At 36.0% G+C, this 18,153-nt stretch overlaps 4 protein-coding genes across 7 annotated transcripts in view; 2 read left to right on the top strand and 2 right to left on the bottom strand.

Annotated features, from left to right (window-relative positions):
* Positions 1-308: 308 nt before the first annotated feature.
* On the top strand, positions 309-8,575 carry calcoco2 (calcium binding and coiled-coil domain 2). Of its 3 annotated transcripts, none has more exons than XM_081392212.1 (14): positions 309-482; positions 1,051-1,256; positions 1,874-1,976; positions 3,051-3,211; positions 3,335-3,460; positions 4,120-4,200; positions 4,321-4,436; positions 5,182-5,251; positions 5,508-5,663; positions 5,767-5,952; positions 6,065-6,151; positions 6,596-6,737; positions 6,851-6,876; positions 6,970-8,575. In XM_081392212.1, the coding sequence occupies exons 2-14, from the start codon at positions 1,080-1,082 to the stop codon at positions 7,129-7,131; spliced, it is 1,593 nt and encodes a 530-aa protein (XP_081248338.1). In that variant the 5' UTR covers positions 309-482; positions 1,051-1,079; the 3' UTR covers positions 7,132-8,575. The 3 variants fall into 3 exon arrangements, with proteins under 3 accessions (XP_081248338.1, XP_081248340.1, XP_081248339.1); XM_081392213.1 differs by having other exon boundaries at positions 354-482; positions 1,078-1,256; XM_081392214.1 differs by lacking the exon at positions 6,065-6,151.
* Positions 7,355-11,389, bottom strand: snf8 (SNF8 subunit of ESCRT-II). Of its 2 annotated transcripts, XM_081392215.1 has the most exons (8): positions 10,655-11,389; positions 10,520-10,570; positions 10,284-10,422; positions 9,919-10,023; positions 9,470-9,542; positions 9,244-9,385; positions 9,091-9,165; positions 7,355-7,708 (listed from the first exon to the last, which is right to left on the bottom strand). In XM_081392215.1, the coding sequence occupies exons 1-8, from the start codon at positions 10,706-10,708 to the stop codon at positions 7,571-7,573; spliced, it is 777 nt and encodes a 258-aa protein (XP_081248341.1). In that variant the 5' UTR covers positions 10,709-11,389; the 3' UTR covers positions 7,355-7,570. The 2 variants fall into 2 exon arrangements, with proteins under 2 accessions (XP_081248341.1, XP_081248342.1); XM_081392216.1 differs by lacking the exon at positions 9,091-9,165 and having other exon boundaries at positions 10,655-11,007.
* Positions 11,390-14,990: 3,601 nt separating this feature from the next.
* On the bottom strand, positions 14,991-15,640 carry gip (gastric inhibitory polypeptide; the record flags this gene model as incomplete). Its single annotated transcript, XM_081392736.1, has 2 exons — positions 14,991-15,186; positions 15,558-15,640. 2 exons carry the CDS (start codon positions 15,638-15,640, stop codon positions 14,991-14,993), a joined length of 279 nt encoding a protein of 92 aa, XP_081248862.1.
* Positions 15,641-16,593: 953 nt separating this feature from the next.
* Positions 16,594-18,153, top strand: part of mxra7 (matrix-remodelling associated 7) — a 31,127-nt gene continuing 29,567 nt past the window's right edge. The window contains exons 1-2 of the mRNA XM_081392095.1: positions 16,594-17,136; positions 17,561-17,690. Coding sequence (XP_081248221.1) covers positions 16,861-17,136; positions 17,561-17,690 — 406 coding nt within the window. The 5' untranslated portion in view covers positions 16,594-16,860. The remainder of the gene's footprint in view (positions 17,137-17,560; positions 17,691-18,153) is intronic.

Genomic DNA, 18,153 nt, shown 5'->3' with positions numbered 1-18,153 from the left:
CTCAATCTTAAACCCTGTCTCTAAAACTGTCTACTTACTATAGGGTTTGGTTTAAGGGTTAGTTGCATGTAATTATGCATAATTTATAGTTACTATAGAAACATGTAAGAATGGCACTGTAAAAATAATTTTTACGTATTTTAAATCTATTTTTGTATATAAAAGCCCTCGAGCTGCCCAACAGTCTTCTGTTCAGGAAGTCACTTTGTGAATACTGATTTTTATTGATAAACCGTTGAAATGTTTATATCTAATAAAATAATTCATACTTTAAAGCCTTTATTAGGGTGGCCAGTCCCTTCAAAAGTCATACACTGGATGACATGATACACAGGAATCCCCCTTACACTAGTGCCCGACCTGTGCGTTGAACTACACCTCCCAGATTGTGTTTACTCTCTGCTCCCATTTATAGCAACAGCCTTGTATCGATTCGCACTGCCTATTCAACACGTTCTGTACTGCGGCACAACGAGGTTCAGGTAACATTTTGTTTATGGTAGTTGTTTATTGTGAAAATATTACCAAATTACATGAGTGAACACGTCCAAGCTTGGGTTTACCAAGTGACTGATGCTGATATTTGAAGTATAAAAAGTTTTTATTTCAAGATAACAAGCTGTAGCCTATCGTGTTTAGATAAACGCTTTTTGTCTTTATATTTTTACTTATTTACCGAGCAAAGTTGTGTTTTCAGTCGATGTTGTATCACTTTTGTTTTGTCAGCTACGCCCGTGACATAAATGAAAGTGAAAGGACGTCACTCAAATGTAAAATATAACCACACTGGCTTTAAATTATTACATAGTTAAATGAATACATTTTTAGTTAACTGTGTGATTTGTATGTACGTTTCTGAAATACATAACTTAGACAGTACCTCTGATAGATCACTCTAAATTAAATTGCAATGTGGACTCTTTTTTTTTTTTGGATGCATTTTCTGTAAAGCTGCTTTGATATACTTGTGAAAAGCACTATACAAATAAATGTGAATTGAATTGAACTGATTTGAATTTTGACTAAACTAATCTTTTGACGAATTGAAAGGTGACCGCTTGTCCCCCATACATCCAGACATGAACGACGGAACGGAGGAAGAGACGGTTCCCGTTGTAATGGAGACCTCGTCATACTCGCAGGTAGTTTTCAACGATGTTCCTCCATCATATCCGCCAAACACCGCGGTTTTGTGCCGGTACACCATCACCGGTGATCTGCAGCCAAACCCGAGGGACTGGATCGGTATCTACAAGGTGAGTAATTAAAGGTTGGGTAGGTAAGAATTGTCTAAAGAACTTTTTTTCAAATTGGCTTAAACTGTCTTTATATACCAATACATAATTAAAATGTAAGTACTTTGAAAAAGAGAGTATAAAAATTGAGTGACTATAGTGTATTTAATCTTCAAAAAACACAGCTCATTAATTCATACCGGGACGAAACAAGTGATTGGCTTGCGTGACTGTCACTCTCCGTCGCCATGACTACCGCAGCTATTACTGGCTCTGCCCACGTGCGCGACTGGTTTTTGGTGGGAGTGAATGGAATTAATGAGCTGTGTTTATTGAAGATTAAATACACTAGAGTCACTCAATTTTTTATACTCTCTATTTCAGAGTACTTGCATTTTAATTATGTATTGGTATATAAAGACAGTTTAAACAAATTTGAATAAAAGTTTTTTTTTTAGACAATTCTGACCTACTCTACCTTTAATAACATGAACTCATGTACAGTTTACTGACGGCTATTTCCTGGTTACCTATTTATTATTATTATTATTATTATTATCACACTTTTTGCATTTTATAATGGATAAAAGTTGTCTTGTATTGCATTCAAAGAAGTTGAAATCTGTGAAATTGTTCAGGTTGGCTGGAATTCGACACAGCAGTATTATAGCTATGTATGGGTGGAACCTTGCCTGGACCATATCGGACCTGAACCGATTGTGCATCAAGTGTTTTTCAAAGGTAGGAATTCATCCTGTTTGCCCCAAAGGGACCTCAACACTGGAAATTGTATATTACTATTTTGTTTATCATAACTTTCCAGTTTGTTCCATCCATAACCTTTTTTAAAGCGTATTGGTCTAATTGACTTTTTTGAGATACTTTCTTCATACTAGATCTTAAGAAACTGTTTAAACATAATGGCTATGTTTATGCAACTGGTCCCTGGTGTAATGACTGTGCATCAATGCCATGGATGTGACGTTGTGCTGCTATTTTAGTAAAGGCAGAACCACTAACTTGAGTGGTCCACATCTATTCATCCTTCTACTCAGGGGTCCTAAATCAAGGAACCTTGTGATGTGTCAAGTGTCTCAAGAATTTGGTTTGCTGCCATGCACCACTTTCTTGGCAGTTAATTAAGTGTGGAGCAACGAGTGAGGGTTACTTGAGCATGGCAGGGTAGTTTTTTCATATCAAAAACATTTAATTTATCTTGCTCTCAAGTGATACGGTAGATTAAACTTTGGACCTTACTATAGGGATGCACTCATAAACAATAAATGAATATAAAATTATATTCTATTTGTCTAAATAAATTACAAATATAATACTAATATATATATATATATATATATATATATATATATATATATATAATACTAAAAACTAAAGTCAATTTAAATGTGACTGCTGATTTTGCTGAAAAATTAGCTGATTTGGGTTTTGAGGAGGCACTAACAATAGTGGATTTAACAGCAAAATTTAACTTCTAATGATAAAATGTAAGTTTTTTAAAGTAACCTTGTAATCCTTGTATTAATCCTTGTATTGTTCACCTGGTCGAGGTCGATATGGGATTTAGAAAGTAATTATTAATAAGTAATGCAATATTTTTCAAGAGAGTTATTTGTACAGTAATCTAATTACACTGTTGAAAATGTATTTAGTAGCTAGTAGTTAATTACTTTTTTAGAGTAACTTACCCAACACTATATATGTATGTGTATGTGTGTGTGTGTGTGTGTACCACTACCCTATACTAAATTCTGATGACGTTGAAACTCTATATGATACAGATTTGTTTGTTCTCAGAGAGCTACCTGCCCAAGGATGATGGAGAGTTTTACCAGTTCTGCTATGTGGACAGCATCGGTTATGTCAAAGGAGCCAGCACCCCGTTCTGCTTTCAAAGCCCAGCAGAAACAAGCCTTGACTGCAGCTTGGAGAAGGACCTGTTAGTTATAACAACACAGGTACAACTTGGACACCATGTGGAGTTAAAGTTTCTAGTAGTTTTTCCTTTTTGCTAGCCACTAAAAGTTTAATACTCTGACCAACTGGCTACAAAATCTGTTATTGAATGTCCTTGTGAGTAGGAGCAGGCAGAAAAGATGGAGAAAGAGAAAGAAGACTTTGTCAAAGAGATCGAGCACTTAAGAGAAACAAATAAGATCCTGAAAACTGAGCTGGAGGAAAGACTGCATGAGCTCTGCCGTCTCAGGGTTAGTCAGATTCTCTTCCTTTTACAACACTTGTAAAATGTATATTTACAGTCTTTGTGCTACCTCCAATTGTACTGGATGTTTTTGTAATGAAGGTCAACTGACTGTCATAATGCCTCGTTATTTTTAGACACTTGTCTTTGTGTAGTGGGGAATGTTGCACTACTTGTTGTCCTAATCAGTGTTTTTTTTACTACTATTTATATACTATCCTATAGCTTTAACTAATCCTATACCTTAGGATAAGTATACCTTTACTATCCTATCATTTGTATTTTCAGTTTGTACTTTATTTTTTAGTTTTAGTAAGTTTATGATGTGTCATTATGTAATTTTTATTAGTTTTTTAAAATATATATTTCTGTGTAGTTTTAATTATTATAATTTTATTTAATTCTTAGTACTTTTAGACTTAAATTTATTTCAGTTAGTTGTAAAGGGAACATTTCTCATTTTCATGAAAGTGTTTCATCTAATATTCATATTTTATTTTATTTAAATTCAGTTACCAAAAACTATTTTAATAGTTTTTGTGTTATATTTTGTTAACAAATATCAACACTGGTTCTACTGCATTGTTCTTGTACTGACGAAACCCCACTGTATATCTGCAGTGGTGAATAAAGTGATCATAAATGTGCTTTTATACCAAACTGCAGAGCTCTCTAGATGATATGAAGTCAAAGGATAAGCCGGAAACACCACTGCCAGATGTAGAGAGTTTTAACGCCACTGAAGAGGTAAAGATCAAGCTAACGCCCAGTTGAAACATGTCTGTAATTTTACATCTGTAATTTAATCTGTTTGATTGAGAATAGTACGAGATATGTATAACTTTTATCAAACAAAATTATTCACAGTCACTGAACGCTCTTCATGAAAAGTATGAGAGAGCTGTTCAAAAGATCCACATGCTTAAGAGTGAAAAGGCTGAGTTACAGCAACAGGTTGAACTCCAGGATACCGAAAACCTCAGGTGAGTTTCCTTATTATGGAAATCTCTGTACCAACATATGTTTTTATATGAAAATGTAACCGGTCCTACTCGACCCAGTAGTGGGAGACAGGCGTGCTAAAAAGGACGCTAAAGATCCCAGTCGCTAGCATGCCTCTTGAGACCAGGGGAGTGAGGTTTACACTAGGGATGGGCATATTAAGCCTCATGAAGCACTGAGGCTTTCCCCTGATTGTTCCGGGAAAAGATTCGAAGCATCAAGAGTGTCGAAAACAGCGCCATCTTGTGGCAGGTCAAATTTATAGCAGCCATAAACCCGAGTGCGCAGCGTATTTCACCTCCGTTATTTTATCCATTAAACACAAACAAAAGCCTGACCATGCTAAATGTTCAGTTTTCTGATAATAATATTCACATATTAAAGTGTGGCAATAATTTAAATGTAACAATTATATTAATTATAAAAATATCAACAAAGTGGCTTGATGCAAGTAAATGGTGGTCTAATTATTTTATGGTTTCTATGCTGTTTATATGTCAGAATTTATGATCATGTAACATAGGCTATAGGCACAGCTCTTACTGGCCTATGTCCGATACACCCACCCTCTAAACCTCACTCCTGTCTGGGTCACGGCACCAAATGTAACCGGTCCTACTCAACCGGCTCCGAGTGGGACTCGAACCGGGGTCTCCGGTAGGGGAGGCGAGCGCGCTAACAAAGACGCTAAAGACTGTTTTATTTTCATCTGTCCTTTTTCTCCAGGCTGAGTACCTTGCTGAAAGAAACAGATCAAAATTACAACAAAGTACAGGACCAGGCCAAGTTGTTACAGGTTTGCAAATGCTTTCTCATTATGTGTTCTTACCGTTAATGATAATTAAGAATACAATTATTTATTTCTGTAGTCATAATCCATGACAAGACCACGACACAAAAATACAAGAGACAAAATAGAGAGAGAAATGGAAAATAAAAAAAAAGGCAGGGAAACAAGTTGTGGCATACCTAAAAGTCAGAGTAAATAAACATTTTTGAGCAGGTCTTCGAGTTCGCCAGTTGACTTCAATATGGCATTTCTTTTATTTTAGGTGGATGTGCAAAGCAGCAGGAAAGACAATGAGAAATTGCTCAATGAAATACAGGCCCTCAAGATGAGTAAGACTCTGGAGGAGCGCAGAGCTGAAAACAAAGCATTACAAACATCCATGTTAGAGCAAGGAGCCCAAGAGAAAGAAGAAAACAAAGTGAGGCTTCTTTTTATAGAAGTTTGAAGCATCATGACTTCAAGTCATTAGTCAGGAATAACTGTATCATCATGAAGTAATCTCTTTGTGACCGAACACTCAGGTCCAGATTCAGGCTCTGCTTACTCAGCTGACAGAGGCCAGAGGCCTGCTTCGCAGTGAGGTGCAGAACTGCAAAGAAGCCAACAAGCGTGCAGAAGGAGCTGAGCAGGAATTGAAGGACGTGAAAAAGAAGCTGGAGGAGATGACCTTGAAACAGGCTGAGGACGAGAAAACCAATCAAATCCAGGTATTACACGGTGTCATGTTTTTTTTAACTTATGCATTTCACTTTAAACTTTAATTTTTGTGAGTATCAATAAGTATTTCAATCCTGATTCAAGACAATTCTGTAATTACAGGCACAACTTAAGCAGGCACAAGACAAAATTTACGAAATGGCAGAGACATCAAGATTAGACAGAGAGACGCTTGATAAAAGGAATGAGGTGATCTGTTTTGTTATGACACAGATTAAACATCACTGTTAGGTACATTACCGTTCAAAAAATAGGGGTCGGTAATATTTTTTCATGTTTTTGAAAGTCTCTTATGTTAACCAAGGCTGCATTTATTTGATAAAAAACTAATATTATAAAATAATATAATGGATTCAATTTAAAATAATTATATTTAAAAAAAAAATATATTCCTGTGAGCTGAATTTTCAGCATCATTACTCCAGTCTTCAGTGTCACATGATCCTTCAGAAATCATTGAAATATGTGCTTATTTGGTGCTCAAGAAACATTTCTTCTTATCAGTGCTGAAATCAGTTGTGCTGCTTAAAGGTACATTATGTAACATTATGTTCAGAGCACTGAACTACATACCAGTCAATTATTATTTAATAATTATTGATTCTTATTTGATGTCCTTTTTTTTATCTCTAGGAACTGCAGGAAGAAGTAAATAAACTTCGTAGGTTGTTGTTTGACTACCAGGTCGCGTCTGTTGCCGCAATGTCTGATCAACCACCCAACCCTCAAAGCCCACCCACCTCCCATTACTATGAGAGCATCGATGATTTGTCAGGTCGGTAAAATTACAGTTATCTTAAAAATTGAAACATTCAGTTATCTTAAAATCTCTAAATTGTCTCAAAAATTAGTGTTAACCTGATAACCTATTATATTCTTACATTATAGCAAATCCTGCAGAAACAGAGATACAGGTAATTACTTATTTCTTATGAATACATATATTTGGAGAATGAGTTTCCGCAGAGTTCAAAATAATTGAGTTGTATGCATTTCCTAATGTGCAGATTAGGGTGTGCCAGCACTGTCAGGAGGGTTTTCCTGACATCAGCGAGGAGGAATTGGAACAACACGAGCTGTCTCACAAAGTGTGTCCATTCTGCACTCAGATCTTTGACGACTGGCAACAGCAGGAATTTGAAGATCATGTCTACAGTCATGAGGATTAGTCAGTTCGGATTTCTAGATCTGAATCTGATATAATGTATTTAGGGAAGTATGGTGTCGCTTTTTAAACTACTGAAAGGTCCAGGATTTTCTAGATAAGTATCACTTTCGTTATTAGCTATTATAATGAAAATAGTTCTAAAATAGGGAAATTACATGGTTTTTATTATTATTATTATCTATTAATAAATAGAATAGATAGAAGATACACAACAGACATAAAATAAAACTAGTACCATTTTCTTTTATTTACCAGTGGTGAATCAGGTTTTAAAATAATAAACATATAAAATATATTAAGAGTTGTTGGGTTGTGAGAAGTGGATGATTTTATTACCAGTTTTTCCTCTCAAACAAGCTTGGCTCACACAACATTGTGACATTCTTTGACCTTCACCCTGATCTTCCATGACAATATATTTACAAAATAATGTCTTATTCTCAAGGTGTCATTTGGCTGGCCTCCTCAGGCGTAACGTCTTGCAAAAACAGTTCGGCGAACAGAGCTGGCAGCCAGTACTGTGGCTCCACTGCAGCTTGGGAGTCCAGCCACGCTAAGCCTTCTTTCAGCAGGTGATCCTGAAAACAGTGCAAAAGATATTAAAAAAGGACCCATTATGCTTTTTTTTTTTTTTTTTACATTTTCAACTTTCTTCAGTGTGTAATGTTGCTGTTTGAGCAAGAAAAAGTTCAGTAAAGTTGCAAAGCACAAAGGTTACGTTCACACTGCGAGCCTTGGTGCTCAATTCCGATTTATTGCTCAGATCCGATTTTTTTTGTTTAGCTGGTCACAATGTGACTAAGTATCGAATATCGGACCAGTATCGCACCAGTGCGAACCGATCATGGTCCTGGACTGACCCGTATGCGCAAAAGAATGATAAAAAGATGCAGCGAAGCACGCTGTCATACGGAAGTCAACACAAAGGCTGAATCCGAAATCGCCCTCTATATCCTCAAATAGGGCATTCTTTGAGGAGACAGCCATTTGTAGTGGTGTCCGAAACCATCGAGGAGCACCAAGTGCACTCATTCTATCACAATGCACTGCAATAATGAGTGTACAGCTGATGTACGCTCAACGGCTGTCCGAATTCGCTCACTCGTTTTCATTCACTCCTTCAAGTGAACTGTATTAGTGGACTAACGTAGGGAATAGTGAATGAGGGTTTGGGGGCGATTTCGTATTCAGCCTTAATGATTACATGTTTATTTATAGTTTGATCTGCCGTGGAAGCCAGCGAATTTATGTGAATGCTATATAAAAACAAAGATGAGGATATGAAAAAAGAGAGCAGTTTTTAAACCTTTATGATACAAGCCCTCATGTTTTGCTGGTATTTGAGCTGTCACTTTTTTTTCTTTTTTTCTTTTCTGGAAACAAATTTTGAAACAATCTGTATTTTAAAAAGCGCTATAAATAAATGTGACTTGACTTGACTGTAATACTTATGAGTTCTGACATCACTGTCCTTTCACAACTGTCTTGATAACGTTGAGTATGAAAAATCTTTGATGTGACTCCCATGAGCATAGACAGGATTGTAACAAATGTTGATCTAGAGTGACGGTAAAAGTCGCATGAATTCTGATATGATTTGAAAAGATCAGATTCCATATGGTTTGTGCTGTTCACACTATCATTAGAAAAACAGATCTGAGTCACGTGGAAGCAAAAAATAGATTTGGGCCACATTTACCTGCAGTCTGAACGCAACCAAAATCAGTAAGCTCCGTTTTTGAACTCCCTCAAAGATGGGCTTTATAAGACAAAACTAAACCGACAGACTGGGAAGAGAGCTTCTGCAACAATGTAAAATGAAAAATGGAGGTTTTTTTTAACATTCAAGCATGAAAACCTATTCAAGTAGACCCCAAAAACAAAAAGGGCTAAATAAGTCCTCTTTAATTTGTGATATAAAAGCATTCAGATTGGTGTTTTGTTTTTCCTGCACACTTACAAGAACGTGACAGGCCCGCTCTCTCTCCCACTTGAGGCTGTCTCTGATCTCGCTCACTGTCACATAGCCCTTTTTCTGTAAAACAAGGCCAATGATCAGATCTGACATCACAGAAGTGTAAAGGCCTCAGACTTTGTGTCTAGTATTGATTACCTCTGCTAGCTGAAGGACAACAGTGTGATCCATGTTGAGCTCCGCTGGGACCGACTGGACTAGATAAGAACCTCCAACGGGAATCATCCCGAAGCCATTTCCCATGGCCTTGAGCTTCTTGATGGCCCGCACCAAGTCATCCCTGAGTGACGACATTAATGGATGGTGAGAGAGTTCATGTGTTCAGAATAGATAGAGAACAGTATGTACAATCAAAGACACTCACTGGCTCACATCCTGAGCAAACTTCCCTCTTCCTTTCAAGACACGGTGGTGAAGTTCCTCCAATGTGATGAGACCTGCACAAATTAAGTAATTTATTGATTAAGTTTTAGAGAGTTGTACTGGGCAGTTAGATGGTCATTACTGCAAAACAAACCAGGTGACAAGATGATCAAGTCTTGTATGGCGTTTTAGAGAGTGTCTAGGAACGTGTCACCATTATTTAGAAATATCTGACTTCTAAATGCCACGACTGACCAATCAGAATCAAGTAGTCCAGACATGACCAATCAGAATCAAGTAGTCCAGACAGTTGAATAATCATAATAGATAGAGCATTTGTTTTGCCACACATATCTCCAAGGCACAAAATACTACCAAGCCCATTTAATTGATAATATGCAATACAATAACTGCATTACCACTTTAACACAATGAAATGACTAAACTTACCACCATTTCTGTGTTTTAAAGCTAAACAGACTTCAATGATCTGTACACCAAGCTCATAGTAGAAATCTCCAACTCCAAGCATCTCAGACCAAAATCCTTTTCCAGCTGCACAAAAAAAAGAATAAAGTTCATGTCATATAACTTTTTTCACTGAAATTCTAATTATTTATCATTATACTTACAATAACATATTATTTACTATACTGTATATCATTTACATTATGAATGAGTATAAATCATAAAAAAGTCATAATTTATGTAATTATACTTAGAATTTCAAATGAGCACACTGTATAGACTACACTTTAATATTACGGTAAATAATAAAATGACATATAAAGGGAAACATTACGATAAATACATACATGCAAGTGGATCAACCCCTATGGTGGCACACATCTCTTGGAACTGAACCCTGAATTGAGAGCTTTTACGGATTTCTTGTTTATGCTTGCTGGCAAACTCCTCCAAATGGGTCTTAAAGGTTTCCAGTTGTTTTGACATCTACAGGGACAACACATACATTCTGATATCGTTGTTTCACATCTGTTAAGCTTACTTTCATTCAAAATCCATGTCGTGCTCATCAGGGTACACGCACCTGTGCAATCTGATCCTCAGCCAGGACATTGCCTCTCTCTTTATACTTTGCCTGTGACAGTAAACAGATTAGCTGGATGAAAATGCTAAATAATTTCCCTAGTTAATTAATCTCGCAGAAGTGCTGTGATCATACCTCTGCAAGTTTCTTCTTGGCGATCGCTCCAGCTCCGACTCCTCTTCTGTGCATGATGTCTAAGTCAAATAAGAATCTCTAAAATACTACAAAATCAAACGGTATTATTTTCCTGTTCTAACAACTATAGTAATTGACTTCCTATTCAGCTGAACAGCTTACGAGCTACATGGTAACAAATCGAGACAGAATGAAGAAGCAGGCGAACCAAACTAGATTACAATAAAACAAACGAATAATGTTGCTCTCTGCCAATTATACTCTTTATCTACAAAGTTTCCAACAGTCCGGAAAGAAGACATCAACAGAAGTGTATTATTTCTTCTGTACACGAGTTAGGGCTCGTCGTCACTAATGTTTTGGTGAATGTGTCGATAACGACACCCATCGGACTGGAGAGCAACTGACGAAACAATGTTACTTGGTCAAGTTAAGTGGGATCATTCACATGAAACATTTTCTTCGCACTTAAAATGTAACGTTACTTTCTGCAGTTTAGAACATAAAGCGGAAATATTACAAACAATCCTCGCTGTCATTAATCAAAATGTAGCGCTTCATTGGAAAAATTTCCATAAATGTATGTGATTTTTAAAACAAAACCCCATTATACGCACATGTCTACACAAAACTTGCACGTATGTAATATTTCATCAAATTTAGTAAATTCAACTTAGGCCTAGGCTTCATCAAACGTGTGCTAAAGAGCAGATTCAAATGAAGTATGTTGGCCGTAATTGCGCGTGCTATTTAGAACTCCATTATGACACAAACGATCTATGACGCCATAGTGGCCGCGCTAAAGTGCAAAGTTGAGCATCAGTCTGTTGAGTTCAGGAGGAAAACACAGCGATTAGCAGTATTATCAGACTGTTTATTTGCTAGTTCAAATCGGATTTTTGGATATTTTATCAATCTACTGCAGAAGTATCATAGCAGACATATCAGAGAATTGATTTTTGTAGTGATATTTGATTTTTGGATAAGTGCCTGATTGTCAATCCATTGTGATCGATTGCGATCCATTGTGAAAATGACATTTCTGAGCAAACTTTTTGGGTGCTTTGGCTTCTTCTTGCCAAGGCACCACTTGTCAAGACAGTGCAGTGATGGCGACCTATGTAGCAGCATTCAGGAGGAGCCCATCCAGAGACCTCCAGAAGATACAGACATGGAGGAAAAGATGGACTTTGAGGACTCTCTTGTTGAGCTGGAAATATTGCCAGGTTTCTCCAGTGCGGCAGAACCACTGATGAGTTCAGTGGAGGAGCCTGAATCCCAAACTCCACATGCTGGAGTGGAAAAATGTCCACGTTCCTGCACAGTGGCAAAGGGATTGCTGATCCAGGTGGCACCGCTACACCCTCTACCAGATGAAGTGGAAACATCTTTCTCCACTGTGGCAGAACCATTGATGGCTGAAAAGGAAACTCCCCCTGATGAGGTGAATAAATCGCCATGTTCCTCCACTAAAGGGGCAGAAACTCTGATGGTTCAAGAGGCACATGCTGAGGAGGAAATACTGCCATCTTTCTCCACTGTGGCAGAACCATTGATGGCTCAGTTTGAAGAACTTGAAAAAGAATTGCCAAGTTACTTCAATGAAGTGGCAGAAACACTGATGGTTCAGGAAGCACCATGGCATCTCACTCCACCTGCTGAGGAGGAAATATCTTTCTCCACTGTGGCAGAACCACTGAAGGTCCAGATGGCACCAGCTGAGGTGGAGCAAGAGCGTCCACCTGAAAGGAGAGCGCAGAGAAGGACAAAAAAGGAGAGACAGAAATGCTCTTCAACTATAAAACTTCCAAGTGCAACTCCACCAGCAAAGGCAAAACATGCTTGGATGGATGTCAGTCCTGCACAAGATACCAAGGCTGAGAAAGAGACGATAAAAAAAGAGAGAGAGGTTGAAGATAAAACTCCTGTAATGAATGCCGAAATGACGAGTTGTGTAGTGGAGGTGGATCTGAGACAAGAAAGGAGAATGAAAAAGGAGAGAAAGACTGAATATGCTACTCCACCACCAGCAAAAGCAAAGCTTGCTTGGACGGAGATGGATGGAGACAGTGCAAAAGTCACACATATGAAAAAAAGAGAAGATGAAAAGAGAAGGCCTGAAAGACAAGCGAAGACAGAAGATAGAAAGACAGAGCAGGCAGCAGATATTACTCCACCTCCTGCAAAGGAGCCTGAAAGAAGCAGCAAAATCAGCCAGAAGTCCAGCAGAAAGCAGAAGGGACTTCTCATTTATAACCTGATAGAGAAAAGGGTCACTGCAGAGAGAGAGAAGAAGACGATCAGAAAAGAGGAGAAAATACAAAGGCAGTTACTGCACGAAAGATACCTCAATGATCCATCCATGAAGCACCTGCTCATCAACAAACACAACAGGCTGAGCAAGTCATATGCTGTGGTCTCACTCTCATCATCTGAGCATCAAGAACATAGACAATGAAAAACATTTAAAGCAAATAAAACATATTTTTATAGAATATTTCTGATTTTTTCTCCCCAAAACAAAAAACAGTAACTAATCCAACTGAACACAGCTGTGTCTGTCTGCCTGTCTTGGTTTATCTGTTTGTCTGAGTGTGTTCAAAGTGAATTTAGTTTTGAGAATGTGACTTTTTCACCTGTAGCCTCATGTTCACCACTAGATGTCCTACCTTTCTACCTTTTTATGTGGCATATGTTCACATATTTACTCTATTATTTTTTGAATATCTTTGAGATACTATTATGTATAGTTTTTTAATTCATATTTTAAATTAGCTTAAGTAATTTAGTTGTGTTTTTGTTATTCTTATTAGTTTTTAATGTTTATGTAGTCTATTGATTTTTATTTCCGTTTTAGAAAATGAGAAATGTTGCTACTAAAAATAGGTGGATTTTTTTAAATATTTTATTTCAGTTAAAGTGTATTTTATAGGTAACATTTTTTTTATGGTTTTAGTTTTTAGTTAACTATTATAAACCAGATTTATGCCATATATATATATATATATATATATATATATATATATATATATATATATATATATATATATATATATTTGTTGAACTAAAAAGATGACATTTTAAATGTTGGTAACCAGACAATTGATGGTAGCCACTGACTTCTGACTTCGTTTTTTTTTTTTTTTTCCTATGGAAGTCAATGGGTGCTGTAAGAAATTATGTTCTGTTCCCAAAAACTTCCACTCCAATATATATATGTATATCAAAATGTTCCTTCACTTAAAAGAGTTTAATTATCATATAGAGAAAATTACATTCAATCTCAGTAATAAGTAAATAATAGTATCACAGAGGGCAACCAACAACCATCTTGATTAAAGGGACTTCAAACAATCTTATCACTTTAACCTTTGACTGTTCTTATTTGAAAGAATAACATAGAACCTTCTGTAGGACACTAGGGACCATGGGGTGTCTCAATTTCATTAATATACAGACCACAGCTGTTGCAAGAAGAGTAACTTCATTTACATTAAGACCAGGATAAAAGGTTTAGGATTGGGTATGTTTGGGGTTCATTCTGACGCCGGTGAACCCAAGGTGCTTTGTGTGCCTTGCCACTGCTATGCTGTAATACACATCATTTTTGAGATCTTCGACGTCCACATCATTTTTTCTTACAGTGCCGTCAAATGTCGTTACCAACATTCTTCAGAATATCTTCTTTTTAATTCATCAGAAGAAAGAAACTCATACAGGTCTGGAACAACTTGGGTGAGTAAATGATGACAGAATTGTAATTTTTTTGTGATCTATCCTTTTAAACGTCATGAGCGAACAGCTCTACATATTTTTTTTTCTAATGCTTAAAAAAATCACAAATGACAATTGATGATTTTGAAAACAATTTAATTATAATTAGGCTAACCTATTTTCATTTAGAGATACATGACAAGATTGTCAGATAGGGGTGAATTCGGGTTTAATTTGAACACTTTGCCATTGAGATGTCTAGGAAAAAGTGTCCTATCACTTGTGAAATATTCTGGTACACTCCTTTGCTCCTGTTCTCCAGGTCGCTTTAGAGGCACGTCCTGTTTAGCTTTATTGATTCCTGTGGGTCACGAATAAAACATGATAAAATGCAATTTACATGATGGTAAATCCTGATTATTGTCACTCGCAGAAGGCAACTTACTTGAAGGCATCGGCTTGACTCTGAATCCACATCGCAAACTCATTTTTCAGCAGGTCATTGAAGATGCGAGTGTCTGAATCATCTGCCATAGTTGGTCTGTAAATGAGCATCAGATGCTGCCTGTTACTTGATGCAACCTGAACATGTAACATATACATGCTGTCCATTCCCCCAAACTTACTCGCTCTTCTTCTCTCTCTGATTGAGCAAATAGTTCACAAAATTTTTCTGAACCATCGAGTCCACAATTTTGCTGATGTCACTTGCAATGGTTGATTCAGCATAACGACGGCTAAACTTCTGGATGCCATTTGTTGAGCTATTAATGATATTTGAAAACAAAACAAATAAAGCATACAAACAAAACAATCTTCTATTTCATTTGTCTTGACACTTTACAATAATGCCTCATTTTTAATTAATGTTATTATTGTATTAACTAACATTAGGCCTAATACATTTGTTACAGCATTTATTAATCTTTGTGACGTTATTTAATAAAAATACAGCTGTTCATTGTTATTTCATGTAAGCTTATGTCAATTAAATAATATAAACTTTTGATTTTAATAATAAATTGTAAATGTTGAAATTAACATGAACTAAAATTAATAAATGCTTAAGTTAGTTAATTTTAACTATAGTTAACAAACAAATGGAACTTTATCGTATAAGTTTTTATATACATATACATGTAAATGTATTATTTGAAAATGATTTGATGATGCTTAATTATGATCTTACCTGCTATCAACAGGCTGGGATCCTGCACATGACCATGAACTTCCCAGGCATATCAAAACCAATGCAAATACGGCAGCCTTCATTTTTCCTTATTTAATACATCAAAACAGATGAGAAAACACCATTCACAACAAGTATAGTGGAATTCAAATGACTTTAGACCTACCGTTTTTGGTTCTGGTCCCTATAATGGCTTAAACTGGTGCACAACTAGCAATCTGCTCTGGTCTTTTATACAATGTGATTGACATTAACAGCAGAACAACAGCTTATTTCCACATCATTAAAACAATTAATAATGAGGGCGATGCATAGACATAAAATCTGATAAGGCTGCTTTTTCTTACAGTCTAGGTGTCAAATCTTTTTACACTCTTTGTGGTTTGTACTGGACAAATATGTTCGTGGAACTGAAAATAGTGAAATGACCCCATTAAACCATTAGTTTTCAAGTCAAACACATTTTCACTATACAAAATCTGACTAGTATTTGTTGATGTAAGGAAATGCACCAAGCTAATGACTCGAGGTGACATTTTCAGGCATTTTGAGAAAAGCAAACAGATTATATATTTCTAAAAAGGTTCTTATGTTCTTGTAGCCATAACAACAGTGGTGATGGATATGCAAAATGAAAGGAAAGAATGGTAAAGATGTATTATTAAATTTAAATAAACAAAAATAACCATTGATATTTCTACTAATTACCGGTAAGCTATTTTTACTAATTCCACTATTAATATTTTGAACAAGATCGTCTTACAAGTAATGTTGTAAACAATTTGACTGAACATTGATTTGAATATATTCTGAGCAATGTGTGCATAAATATACACATCCTGTATTATAAATGCAAGCATCTTGGCACAGATTATAGTTTTAATTTGTGTGGATATGCCCGTCCACTATACACTAAAAGTACAAATTTGTATTTAGTATTATTATTATTATTTTACAAACGAAATACTTAATACGAAGTTAATTAAGTTCGTTCAAATATCTTCAATAAAATAATCAATCTTTGTAACGCTTCAGTGCTTTTGTGACTGACATTTCTAAAGCTTTTATTTTGAAATAAGTGCTTCCGGTGTGAGTAGCTCCATAAAATTTCGTGTTTATTTCTGTAGGGACTGATCTATGGAGTCAAGTGTAGTGATTTAAAAAAACAGATAAATTCGTCGCAGTTGCACGTTGTCAAAGTATGCATTTATTAAAATACGCGTGTCAGCATACAAGAAAACGCATACGTCAGCGTTAGTTAATAGTTAATCGGATATACCAACTAAGAAAGTTATTCATAGTCATGATGGATGCAACCTCAGATATATTTTGGCCGACGATGCTATTTACGCTGCTTGCAGTTATAGTTGCAGCAGTTGTTTTGGGCAGAAATAAAGGCCCCGTGCCGTCAAAGTGCACCCATCAAACTAGTGCTGCTGTTGTGGAGGAGAGAGCTGGTCCAGAGCCTGGAGCTTCCTCACAGTATCATCCTGAGAAACACTGTAATGAAACCAGACAACAGCTGCAACCTGGTGCAAAGATCCTCAAAGCCAAAGATGAAACTCTGAAACATGTAAAGGTAAGGATTTATTCTGCTTTTTATGAATGCTTTTGTAATTGTTTACAAGTAAAAATAAATATATAAATTACAACACAATTAATTAAAAACACATTTCTCAGTCACATTTAAGATTAGGGTCCAATTCTCACCATTAACTAACTATTAACAACGACTTTTGCCTCAATAAACTCCTAATTATTGCTTATTAATAGTTAGTAGGGTAGGTGTTAGGTTTAGATATTGAGTAGGAATAGGATTAGGGATGTAGAATATTGTCATGCAGAATAATGATTAATATGTGCTTTAAAAGTACTAATAAAAAAACAATATCGTAGTCAAGTGGAGTGATTTCAAAAACAGATAAAGACAAGCAACTAGTTAATAATGAGAATTGGACCCTTTTTCTGCAATCAACCATTTACTGATTCTGTCTTTACCTCAGGATTCAAACTCTGATAATGAGGAAGAAGTGTGTAAGTCTGATTCTCCAGTTCACTCCACCATTGGATGGGGGGAGGATTCCTCTGAGTCAGGGATAAGGAATGCTCTGAAGGATTATGCTCAATCGCCTGGTATAATAATGATAATAATAACCCTCTTTACTAATTTCCTGTTGATATAAATACTTTGTGGGTTACTGCTTCATAAGTGTTATATTAGACTGGTTTTAAACTATTTTTCAGACATCAGATTTGTGAATATAAATGTATTCACAGATATTACTAAAAAAAATGTAACCTAATAATTATTTTAATAACAAGAATTGCATTGTATTGGAATGCATTCTCAGGTTCCATGTTTAGTTATTTTTTTCCCCCAATCTGACCCACATGCTACTTTTAAATATTAATTTATGTTAAAACTTTGATCTCTCCATTTAGAGGTGTTGTACACAATGTTGCTCAGGATACATTATCTTTATTGCTTTAGAACCGAGGGGAATTTTCTTAGTCACAGTAGGTTTACCCTTGTGTAAAAAGAAGTGCTCTTAACTGCATTGAATGCATACTTCAAATCTTAAAGTATATTTAAAAA

The sequence above is a fragment of the Scardinius erythrophthalmus genome (assembly GCF_964197995.2).
Source record: "Scardinius erythrophthalmus genome assembly, chromosome: 18".
NCBI lineage: Eukaryota > Metazoa > Chordata > Actinopteri > Cypriniformes > Leuciscidae > Scardinius > Scardinius erythrophthalmus.
The sequence above is the reverse complement of the archived record's forward strand: the minus strand, read 5'-3'. Positions and strand labels throughout refer to the sequence as shown.

What these genes read in the sequence shown, in the direction of transcription:
- snf8 (XM_081392215.1), bottom strand. Translation starts at nt 10,708, where the DNA reads ATGCACAGAAGAGGAGTCGGAGCTGGAGCGATCGCCAAGAAGAAACTT. An exon ending in AGGGGTTGATCCACTTGCAT is followed by an intron (nt 10,024 to 10,283) that starts GTATGTATTTAT and finishes TTTTTTGTGCAG; the next exon opens with CTGGAAAAGGATTTTGGTCT. An exon ending in TTTAAAACACAGAAATGGTG is followed by an intron (nt 9,543 to 9,918) that starts GTAAGTTTAGTC and finishes TAATTTGTGCAG; the next exon opens with GTCTCATCACATTGGAGGAA.
- calcoco2 (XM_081392212.1), top strand. Translation starts at nt 1,080, where the DNA reads ATGAACGACGGAACGGAGGAAGAGACGGTTCCCGTTGTAATGGAGACC. An exon ending in TGTTAGTTATAACAACACAG is followed by an intron (nt 3,212 to 3,334) that starts GTACAACTTGGA and finishes CCTTGTGAGTAG; the next exon opens with GAGCAGGCAGAAAAGATGGA. An exon ending in ATGAGCTCTGCCGTCTCAGG is followed by an intron (nt 3,461 to 4,119) that starts GTTAGTCAGATT and finishes ACCAAACTGCAG; the next exon opens with AGCTCTCTAGATGATATGAA.